We start from the raw sequence: 12487 nt of genomic DNA, 5'->3' as shown, positions 1-12487 counted from the left end.
CTCTAATATAAAGCATTCTTGAGTATCACACACCAAGTCAGTTCTTTTAAAATTAAAATAAGGAAAGACATATTTCAATCAACACAATTTATACAGATTGTACCGGTTAATTTAGTGAAACAGTTCGGTTGCGCTGCAAATGCTGAAGCATATGTTCTCAATGTTATGTAATACTTCATATGTTGTTGCAATTAGTAAAAAAATTGTCATAATATTAGTTTATTCTTTATTAAGTCTTTGACTCAGCTAACAGGAAAATACTTACAGAATCTAGATAATTTTCTAAAAAAATAATACTGTAATCTTGTTAAACTATCTTCTTTCAAATCTTTTACATACAAAATATACATAATTCCCACATATACGCACACTGAAAAGAGCATTGCTTTGTTTTTTTATTAAAGCACATTAAAAGGGATAATCTGCACAGCTGAGATTTTGCTGTCCAAATACAAACATCTGCACACGTTCATCACGCAGAGAATGATTCCAAGTGTCTGTTTTAGTAAAATGAGTGATTCGGATTTATCTCCGCCTTTGCGAGTTTGAAAGCCCCCCACCTCTCTGAAATAATAAACCGCTCTGATATTTGGGCAGCTGTCTTAGCTGGGCGTGAGTTTGAGGTCTGATCATGTTTTTTTTTCCATTTATGAGGCAGCACACAGTAAGCCAACGCCATCGTTCCTAATTACTCCTCCTGCCAAGGATTCAGTCGGCTTGTCTCCAGGGAAGGCGGCTCCAAATTCAGCTTCTTAGTCTCAGCAATATTCAAAATAATTAAACATTTACACATTTAAATAAAACAGGCACAGATCATCTCCTAAAATGTGTTTGTTGCAACACTGCAGAGTATTATTCAGCAAATATGCAGGATTGTCATTCACCTGGTGTATATTTGGATCCAAGATAAAAATGAACGCTTTCCAGGGTTTTTATAATAGAATATGCTGAGTTTTTATGCTAGAATTCATGCAGAATTTTAAGAGGATTGGGGAGAAAAAATAAATACTGGCTCAAGTGCCATTTTGGAAAATGTAAAATTCCCCTCCATATCCATTTGAAGTTAGCATTACCACTACAAATCACTGTAAACTAACCATGAATGCAAGACTCTTGCAAGCACATACTGTTTCTCCAAAAGCAAATACACAGTTCAAATTGGGAATGCTTCTCACAGTCTGACTGAAGGTGCCACAGTAGACATATGCTGCCAAAATCAGGCCTATAAATGACTCATTTTATAGTTGGAGACAAAACATTCCCAGTAGACAAAATGTTTGAAAAAACATGGGCTGTGAATAAGACCAAGTTATAATCTGAACAAAAAACATTCTGATTATTGTTTATGTCACGTCATATTGAGAAGCTATCCAAATATTTTTGCATCAATAATCTTGAAGTGTTTATGATTTATAGTGTGGGAATGGAATCAACTAAGAGTTACCGAGTAAGTCTGCAAAGGCAAAAACAAACACTGCGCAATTGTAACCTTTTTATTTAGCATTTTATAAGAGCTCAATAATATATACTCTCTTAAATAAATGGCAGACAAAAAAAAAAGCAAAGTAGCTTAAATGCATCTGAGCAGCATCCGACCCGCATAACAAACAGGTGTTCAATATGCAAGTTTTTCAAAATTTTCTACAGTTTTTTTTTCTCATGTGATCCAGAGTTTAAAATGTTTCAACTGGCCAAAACCTCCAAACTGCTTGTTTGGGTACAAGACTCGGCATGGACGTCACTGACCCTATGTGAAGTTCTGCACACAGAATACCCGCAGAAGTGAAAGACAACTCAGGAAAAAAAAAAAAAAATCAAGCGACTGGGTTGTCAAGCTCAGGTTAATGTGCTCAGTGGAGCTGCTTATGACTAACAGGTAATAATGTTTCAGCAGAGAAGTAAGAGGTACGCCGGTTATGTTGAGCCCTGAATACAAGCTTCACTTCTATTTGTCAAGTGAGATTTTAAGGTGGTGAGGTGGTGTGAATAAAACTACAGTAGCGAATCTACTGAGGAGCTAGGCACATGTGAGAGTAAGCTCTCTGTGCCTGTGAAACTGAGTCAAAGAAAATGCGTCTTCATTCCAGTACTCATAGCTGCAGGGTGGATCTGCCACTGGTAAACAGATTCGACAAATTCTAGAAGAAAAAAAAATGGTTCTTTCCCTTCAAAAATGTGCAGATTAGGTAATATTATGATCAAGAATCCTGAACCGTAACATTAAACCAAACCAAGTCACCTTCTAACTCGGGTGGATTTTTGCTTACAGACGGCTATATTCACCGCTATAGCTATACTTTTGTATGAAGCACTAAGATACATAATTTAATAGAGATGCACCAATTAATTACCCAGAAATCAAAATAGTGTCTTGATTGGCAGATCAAGTACTGAAGAATCCATTTTTTCCTAAAACGTTAAATGCATAAAAATGGAGAACTCCAAATATTTTTGAAGCATGATTAAATTTTTTTGATTTTTGATGCATTTTTTCAGTTTAGTAAATAAGACAAAGAAAGGTTAGTAACATTGATTTTGATCTATACCTCTACCAAACCACCTCCAGAACATTTGTTATCGCCCAAGAAAAGCCCAACTGGTGCATCTCTATTATTTAATTTCTGGGTTTCTAGCTTATTGGTTCAGCTTGTGTGAAAAAAAAGCTTTTATGCTATGAAAAATAAAAATAATTATGATTCACATGATGAAATGTAGGCAGTCGTGTATAAGCCAAACATCCACTATGGTATGCTGCTTGAAGACAGCTTTACAATTATACGTCGATGTTTGGGTTAAACTCTAACTTCACTGATACCAGATGATTGTACAAACTTTAACACCTTTAAACTACCAAAAGTCTCTTGTCTCTGACTAAAAAAAAAAAAAAAGCAGCAAATGTTTTTTTTATTTCCGTGATTTGTTCCGTCACTGCAGAGAGAGAAGGATCAGATTAAGCTGTGGAAGGGGACAGGAAATTCCACAGTTAGCAATGACGCTCCACACACAGTCCAGATAGTTGAGGAAGCCCAGTCACACACTGGTTGTGCAGGGGTGGCGCAGTGAGGAGAGGAGGGAGATAAGTGCTGGCTGGGCCAAGAGGTGGAAAAGGGGTAGTGGGAGTGGAGGGAGTTTCACGTCACCACTTGCTGCACTGCTGAGTGTTCATGAGGGCAGGACTGGTCCCTGCAATGAAGCCTCCTGAGCAGCCGCTGAAGCTTGCCGGAGAAGTTTTTGTTCATCTGTCTGTACATGAGAGGCATCGCAAAGCTGCTGGAGAACGCCAGCAGCTTTGACACGCACCTCATGAAGTTATAGGAAGGCAGGTAATGCCCGTTGCTGATGTACCCTGGCGCACCGGCGATCGTGTGCACCAGGAGGGTCATGTAGTACGGGGTCCACAGGACAAATTGCACACACACCGACGCCAGCAGCAGCCGGTGTATAGACGGATCCAAGCGAGCCGAGTCCTGATCCAGAGGAGTGGACTCCTTCCTGATGCGCAAAATGAGCACAAAAGCGTAAAGCACGGCCACGGCCGGAACGGCGTAGCCGATGAACATCATGATGGCGTCAGCCGCCTCCTTGTTCTGCATCTTGGAGCACTCGACCATCTTGGTGGAGATGTGGTTGCACACGTAGAAGAGCAGCGAGGAGAAGCTGGTCAACACAGCGCCGCCCCAAATGAAGCCGCACACGTGCTTGGTGTTGTAAACGCTGGACATGTATGTCCGCGGCAGCGCCCGCTCTATATAGTAGTCCAGGCTGAGCAGCGTGGTGGAGTACATGATGACCAGGGACGAGATGTTGAAGAGGATGAGCAGAGTGATGTGGACCTCGTCGTTGTACTCCCACGCGTGCCAGCGAGTGAATGTGGAGCTGAGGAGCTCCACGGGCGCCACCAGGTTGAGCACGAGTCCCGCGATGGCCATGTTGACAAAGTAGACATCCGGCATGGTCATGGAGACCTTGTTGGAGAGGTTCACCACAACCAGCAGGATGTTATAGCACAGTCCCAAGGGGAAGCAGACCAGGAGGTAGACGAGGGAAAGGATCGACAGGATGAGGCCCAAATCCTGGGAGAGCTGGAAGTCCACGATGGCGTCAGTCTCATTGTAAAGCATGCTGATCCACATCGCTGGGCTCCAACGCTGGCAAAGCTCCCTCAACAGATCCACTGTAACAGAGACACAAGTTAGGGTATGACAGTCACAACTCGAGGACAACATTTAACAATGTTGTATTCATTCGACTGTTAACTCTTTGTTTTGCCTCAGTTATTTTTCTCTCCATACAAGCTATATCAGGTCTGGCATTCTGTTTGGCCAAGAGCATCGGCTGAGATAATGCTGCCATCAAAGAAACGTTATACCTCTCCTGCTATTAGCTTTCAACTTTCATGAACAGCAAAAATAATCATACACCAGATCCTCAACCGACCCCCAGTCGGTCGTGACTGACGGTCGCTTGTACTGAGCAAGGTTCTGCTGGAGGTTTCTTCCTGCTAAAGGGGAGTTTTTCCTCTCCACTGTCGCTAAATGCATGCCCAGTATGAGGGATTGCTGTAAAGTCAACGACAGTGCACACGTTTGTCGATCTGTGCTCGTCCAGAAGGAGTGAATATTGCAAGTCAGTGACTCGACTTGCAATATTCAAGTAATTAATTGGCCACACTGTACTGTTTGATGACTAGGATCAATTGGAACGAATGTAGGATTGAACACAAATTATTTTTCTGTGCCTTAAGATGATGTTTGCTGTGAAACTAAATTGAATTTATAAGCAGAAAGATACACAGAATGTAGCTAAGAGCTCAAGTTTTGTATTACGATGTATTCATAAGAACAAACACATTGTTCTGTTTAGTGAAACATACAGTCTGCTTTTTTTTTACCACTTAATGAGCAGATTTCAGCTCGTTCTGTTATTGCGTTCTGTGCTGGCCAGAGGACCAGACACGGCCTTGACACAAAAGCACGTCAGCAGCGAGTTGGCTATTGTGCTCAGGGTAACGCTGTTAATTTCACTTCACTGCATCTGACTGGCTGAATACAAACGCCTCACAATATGTTTGCAGTTCAGCCTCCAAACCCACACCATTTCACCCTTACTGGGCAGAGCAAAAAAAGCCCTTGCTCTGATGGCAGAACACAAAACTGTATTTGTCTGACACCATGGCGAGCTTTTCCTGTCCTCCGACGACTCTGAGTTTCCTTGTCACATGTAGGAACGGCCTTGCAAACGTTTCAGGAGGTCGAGGAGAACTGAGGTAAAAAGAAGAACACTTTACATATAGATTTGTTGCTGCTGCTGCTCTCAAAGCTGAGCGCACTAATCTTCGATGTTCAGGTTCCTGCCAAGTTCAACCGGCTGGGAGTGTGTTGATGGCTGGATATATAACAAGTGAAATGTGAGGCAGGCTAAGTCGAAGGGTCAGTGGACGAAAGAATTTTAGGCTTGGGTTCAGGGAAAGGTTAAAAACAAACTAAAGAAAAAAGGAATGCACACGTCAGACTGGGCTGCAGATCGGCAAAAAGCAATCATAATCCAGCCGGGTGATATTAAATAAATTTGTTAACAAGGTTAGGTCAAGGAAATTGAGATTTTACATTTCATAGAGAGCTATTACAAGACATTGGCATCATCTCAATTTCATTTCCATTGGTTTAAATATGTTCACCTTCCTTCAAAAAAAAATAAAAAATTTAAAAAGCAGAATGTTTCTGAAATCGTGTTTTACAATAAAAATATGGGCAGTAACTTAGACAGAATTTTCATGAAACCTCTCCTTGGCACTAAGAGCAGCGAATGGCGTTTTGTTTTTAGGGCGATGAGTAACTATGCCAGTAAAAGGAAAACATTCTTCCGTTCACTTACATAACACCACTACAGAGGGGCCGTTTTTGGCCTTCAGCCTCAGACACACATGCACACGCCGGCCTACTCTCTGCTCTGCTCTGTAATGAGCCTATGGAGGAGGCTAGAGCTCAGAGCTAAACTAGAGCCAGATTGGGGGGGGGAGTGTAGAGTTACTCCTTACAAAAAAGAGAACCTCGTCACAGAAGCACTGGGCAGCCCTTTTGTAAACAGCAGCTAGGTGACTCATTGACTAAAACAGACACTGATAATAGTTCACATTTAGCAATGATCCAGGACCATTGATTACCTGCTATACCTTGAACATGTTTTATATCATCTCTGCCTCCTTCACCCCCTTCCATAACCTTTAATTACTTCAGGAGAAAATGACTTTAGGGGAAGTTGGTGCTTATTAAAGAGGGCCTGCTGCACCACAGCTTGCTGTCCTTATTCATTAGCACCTGCTTTATGCGGACATTTATGCCCCCCGCATCCCTTTCATTAACACATTAGCTCCCTTGAAACTGCTAATGATTATCTCTAAAAAGCTGCCTTTTTTTGGGGCCCAACACAAACTTCACCATTAGTACTGAATTCTCTTAGCTAAACATCACAAGCGAGAAAATAAGCTTCCTGTTTTCCAGGAAACATACGGCACACAGTATGTAAAACAATTGCCTTATTATCTCTCACTAGTCTGAAGGCACTGTGCACACACAGAGAGGATGATATGTCCTATGTAGCTTGTGGAAGAAAGTTGGTCAAGGTTCTTTTCTCTAGTAAGGCAAGAAAAATGTAAAAAAAAAAAAATCCAGATCGGAAGGAGCCCAGGATATGTTGTTTATGAGGCAATGTCACAACCAGACACAAACATCGAGGAGGAAATGGAAAAGCAACGGCTAAAGCAGTGGATGTCAACAAATGTTCTGCAGAAATTATTGCTGCTAATGTTCGGTGTCATGGCAGTTTATTCTGTTGGTTAACTACAAAAAACAAACCTAATAAATAAATGACATCAAGAGGAGGTTTATTTATTTATTATTTATGCTGCTTAACAACCGTAACTAAGATCCAAGGATATATTTTTGAATAATTTAGCCACAATGTTTTTTCATGAATAGTCTTAATTAGATAGACTGCTTCAGACACAAAATGGGAATCCCATTGTACTACCATTTTGCACTTAGTCAAAGGCAAAATGGGAGTACAAGTACATGTTTCTACCTCATGTACTTAAAATATGGCATGAGTGTATTTTTTATTATAGTTAAATGTCTTCAGGAATTTTGGTGACTAAAAGCCTAAAACTCCCCTTCAATAATCCAAGAAAACAAGTGGATGGATGATACTGTTTGAAATCTTTATATTACACTCACTTCCCATATGCATTCTGGTTCTGATAAATTTTTCTTTGCCAGATTAAAAAATATCACAGATGATCTTTGCTCAAACAAGACTAGACTGTTAGCTTATTATAGAAATTGCTGTGAAAGTGGTTATAAATATGCTGGTACAAATTATCTCATGATCCTTGAGTTAATTTGAGTTAATATGAATTATGTGAAAATGTCCCATATGAAAGTACCAAACTGGTCGAAAAAGGGGTGAAATGACCAGCAGCCAATGGTTTGACACCAATTTGATGCCATCATTTTGAACCCATAAGTTACTTTGCCTGAGTCGAAGCATCTCTCTCACTTTGTACCTCTACTTCATACCGAAACATTGTCATTGCGTCCTTTTGTACCTCAGGTAAAATTTTAGGTGGCAGAAGGCACAATTTTGTTTAAGAGAAATTTTGTCTGAAGCGACCAAAATGGAAAAGATGAGATTGCCAAATGACCAGTGCCCATCACCATTTTTGTCCATAGTTACCTTAATTGTAACATGTCAAAGGCTACAGCAGCAGAAGCCACTACTGTCTTCACAAAAGTAAACTGAGGCTACAATTCACAAAGGCTTAACAAATCTGGAAAAGAATAGATTGGAAAAAAACTTTGCTTCGTCCAAGGAGTCTCAAGTTAAGTTAAATTTGGCCTAAACAAAGCTTATTGCCATCCTGCCTTTTGTTAAGAATTCAGGCAGTTGTTGGTGGTGTAGTGGTCTGGGGGATATTTTGTTGGTAAACTCTGGGCTCTTTAGAACAGAGCATCCTTTAAAATTCTCAGGCAATTCACCCGAGTTGTGTAACTAACCATCACCATCCCTTTAATGACCACAGTGTACTAATCTTCTGATTGATTTTTCAAGCAGCATTTTATGGTAAACAACCATATAAAATAATCAAACAGAGCACCTTTGAAATGAGGTATAGCGGCAGATTCGCTTCATGAATGTGAATCAAGGTAGATTGTATGAAATCTCTCTTATTTGATTTCAAGCATACATCAACAAAGTCAGGACAAACGATCCTACATTCCATTATAAGTGCATGTAGAACACATTTTTGTGGCCAATCTGCGAGATAGATCAGACAAAACGGAAACGAAAATTAAAAACTGCATAATTTTATAGGCAATTTGAAATATAGCTCAATAGAGGCTTCCTGGTCTGACTTTTTTTAATATTTTCTTTCCAAGCTATATCTACCAGGGTGTTGTCACAGCCATTGCACTTCAGCTATGCACATTTTGCCAGCAGCCCATGATAATGAGAGCTCTAGTTTTCCACTCAGCTGGGGGGAAAACAAGCGAGGTGCAAGTTCACGCTGTATGAACAGTGTCTGCTTTAATTTGGTGTCATGAGAATCCTTCCTATCCAAGCCTATTCTGGAGTCTGGAGCTGGGGGTGATGTTTCTGGGGTTGAGGAAAGGCCACGGAGACAAGATGAACCACAACAAGCACTAGATTCAGATGCTGTCACAACAAAAATACAGACTTTTCAACCATATTTCTATAACTAATGGCATATGCACATTTTGTTTCATTGTGAATACATATTTTAAATAACCTTTCATGCTGTTGAATTAAATTAGTATTTTTTCAAAGTAGTATTACTATACAGCTTACTATATTGGACAATATGTGTACATCTGAGTCTTTTACTTGATGTTTCCAGCATTAAAACAACCCAAAATAAAGCCCAATAGGCATATGCTGAGACGTTTCCATCCAACCCAATTCATACATGAATCTGACTTGGATTAGCTTCATCTGAACATTGCAAACAAATCCATGTCAAAATTATTTAAACTAAATACTCCCAGAGGGGAAGGCCGTGTTTCAGCATGCGCCGGACCCACCAAAACAAGATCAGTGACGCCCGCGTGCCTGACGTCTCGGCATTCTGAAGTCAGAACCTGGCAAGCTGATGAGAGCAGTGTGACATACTCAGCCCGCACCCCTCGTATATGCTTACAGGAACTTGCAGCCTATTCACAGAAAGTGCTGGATGACATCACGTGATTTCCTACGTGCGCCTGCAGAAAAGCAGTAAAAGCAGCAAAGCCCCAAACAGCCAGATAATAAGATAACATGACCGGCTGTTAGAGACAGTAAGAAACTATGAATATGTGACTTGAAAGACGAGCTCAAGACTTCTTCATCTAATTCACCACTTAGCAATAGACTTAAAGCTATTGATATTCATCAATCATTAACTTGCCAGTTAGTTCACACCTACAAAAAAGCTGAACTTGAGCAAGTCATTGTTTCGTTTCTATCCCGCACAGAGTGCAGAGCAGCATCAGGCTGTAATTTGCAGAAGGAAAGTTTGCCTTATCAGGAACTAATTGCTTCTGGTCAGAAACAGATAACAATCCGCCTCCCTGGTGTGCTTTCTGGCAATGTGTTTGACAGTGACAGGCATCAGCGGAGTGAGAGTTCAATGGTCAGCACAAAGCAGGCTTACTGCCTCTAAATTGGGCCCCTTACACGCCTATGTCCCATTTGGTCAAGTGCATGAAATTGACAAGTGCAAAGCCTTATTTTTAAGGACTATTTAATTTAATTGAGAACAAGCTGTATTCTAATATTAATACTCAAACTAAAAATAATCCAATACTGTAAACCTTATTATCATTCAGTTCATGCCTTATTTTTTTTTCTTAATTACGATCTGAAAACCAAAACTTAGCCGACTATTAATTATGTATTATTAAGCAAATTTTGTTATGGCTTTGTTAAAGTTCACTTATTAATTAAGGGTTACCATACCATTTAAAAAATTTGAAAGAGGAAAAAACTTTTCTTCATTTTGATTCAGAGATATACAAGATACACTGGTATCTCAAGGCTGTTTTCATTTTATCGCCCTCTACAAATTGCTTATGGCTAACTGAACATACTATGACATTTAGGTGTATGCCATTTGAACAAGAGATGGTGTTATATTGACATAAACAACATCTCCATTGGTAGTGGAGGAGTGTTTTACCGCACTTGAGACCTAACCTCCAAGGAAACATCCCCAGGTGTTGTTTTCTGAATACAAACGCGTCGTTTAAACTGCGAAGTCTCTACAAACAAACTAACCTATAATAATTTTGACGTAAAACAAGTTACCACCCTATATTACGCTAATTAAATAAGCAGATGACTGTCACTAGTTTACCTTTATCGTCCCATCTAGATGCAGACATTACTAAAGCGGTTTCCCCCCCATGTCTACCATTTATTCGCGGGTTAAATTCACTTCAACTTACTTTAAGAAGAAACATTTATCAGATTCTTTCTGTATTAAACGACAGAAAAAGAGGATAACTTACCACAAGCATATGGGTTTGGATCGGTGACAAACCTAGGGAGGCATTGGATTCGGATGTAGCATTTCCACTGGCATTTCTCAGTTGCTTCATTTGAAAACAAACGGACGAATTAAAAGTATCCCCTTGTCCTCCGCGATAATATAAAGGAGGACTTCAGGGCGAGCAAGAGCTGCTTCGCCCGGTTTTCGATAAGTCCCCCGTCATTTATCAACTTTTTGTACGAGGCTTTCGGTCAAAAAAGGGGGCCGACCGTTAGAGACTTTACTACGGCTGTAGTGTTGCTGCTGCTGCTGCTGAGTCCTACAGTGTATACACACACACACAGACCCCTCCCCCCACTGTCTGCTCCCGTCGCTCTCTGCCGTCGCTGCTCAGCGGCTGTTCTCTACTCTGATTGGACAGAGCGGACAGGGGGCGGGGTTTGAGTGAACACACGAGTGCACATACAAATTTGAAACATCTTTAAGAATGGACACTACACAATAAACAAAGAAGTACAGTGTTTCATAAACAATTAGCACAGCAGTTGGTAAGTTATACCCCCACTTTGGCTCGTAGATTATAGACCATATTTTATGTTATGTATTTATAGAGAAAATTACTTGTCAAGCACATCAGTTGTCAGAGATATTGTGTAGGCCAGGGGTGTCCAAACTTTTTGCAAAGAGGGCCAGATTTGATAAAGTGAAGATGCCCGGGGCCAATAGTTTGTTCGGACATTTTTTAACTACAAAAGTTTCATGCAAATACACACTGTTATAAAACAATTTTCATTGTCACAATTATCTTTATTTTTCAAATGACAAAATAACCAAATATAAGCCACTCAGGCAGATGAGAACAACTCTAAAAACCCAAATTCTGCCTTTCATTCATATCTGGAGAGTCAGATAACATTAAACAAACTGTATGAAATACCTTAAATTTACATGAGTTTAAAAATATCTTTGCCTCAAGAACATTTTAAACAGGAGTTATAAGTAATGCAAAGTTGTCTGTTATTAAATCTTAAAACAAGTGAATTTTGCTCGTCATTTACAATATCTTTCAGAAAGTAATAGTTTGTGTCACATCTACAGGTTCATAACATCAACAGTAATAACCAAATCTTACTCAAGAGTTTAATAAAAATAAGTGCCATAAATCCAGGTGCATAAATGTTCGATTGGCTCTTCACTGCTGATAGTGACAGACGTTGCCGTTCAAAATACTCAATTTCATGTCCTCAACTCTAAGTGCCACACTGTTACGTGCCAGGCAAACATTCGCAAATTCTTGCTTCTTCTCAGGGCAAATGTTCTCCACCATTTTCATAACACAGTCTTTGATAAATGTACCTTCAGTAAAAGGTTTGCCATGTTTAGCTATTAACATGGCCACTTTGTAGCTTGCTTTGGTGGTATTTTCTTTTGACTCAGGCCTGCGTGAAGAATCGCTGTTGTGATGCCAGTGCAGCTTGGAGCTGCTTCACTTTTTCAGCACGGTCACTTCCTGTTAGCTTGTTGTATGTGTTAGCATGTTTACTCTGGTAGTGTCTCTTTACGTTGAAATCCTTAAACAAGGCAACTGTCTCATTACAAATTAGACAAGCACAGTTGCCTTGATTTTCAGTGAAGAAGTATTGTAATTCCCATCTCTCTTGAAAGCGGCGGCCCCCACTGTCAACTTGTTTTCTTTGCAGTGGCCATGGCAGAAATGAGCGGAGAGGGGTTCGCTGCACGAAGGCAGACTGATAGTATTAAAGTGGTGCTGCCACCATTTGGTGAAAGGAGGAATTACAGTTTCAAGTTTTATGATTTATTTATTCTGTTTGACATTGCAGGCGGGCCATAAATAATACATTATAAGACCGAAGCTGCGGGCCGTATGAAATCTGACCGCGGGCCGTGATTGGCCCTCGGGCCGGACTTTGGACATGCCTGGTG

At 40.3% G+C, this 12487-nt stretch overlaps 1 protein-coding gene across 1 annotated transcript; it reads right to left on the bottom strand.

Moving 5' to 3' along the window:
* Positions 1 to 212: 212 nt before the first annotated feature.
* Positions 213 to 10874, bottom strand: gpr146 (G protein-coupled receptor 146). Its single transcript, XM_032588049.1, has 2 exons — positions 10563 to 10874; positions 213 to 4174 (listed from the first exon to the last, which is right to left on the bottom strand). Exon 2 carries the CDS (start codon positions 4131 to 4133, stop codon positions 3132 to 3134), a length of 1002 nt encoding a protein of 333 aa, XP_032443940.1. The 5' UTR covers positions 4134 to 4174; positions 10563 to 10874; the 3' UTR covers positions 213 to 3131.
* Positions 10875 to 12487: the final 1613 nt, after the last annotated feature.

Source organism: Xiphophorus hellerii, chromosome 16 (genome assembly GCF_003331165.1).
Source record: "Xiphophorus hellerii strain 12219 chromosome 16, Xiphophorus_hellerii-4.1, whole genome shotgun sequence".
NCBI classification, from domain to species: domain Eukaryota; kingdom Metazoa; phylum Chordata; class Actinopteri; order Cyprinodontiformes; family Poeciliidae; genus Xiphophorus; species Xiphophorus hellerii.
This window is presented reverse-complemented; position numbering and strand designations above follow the sequence as displayed.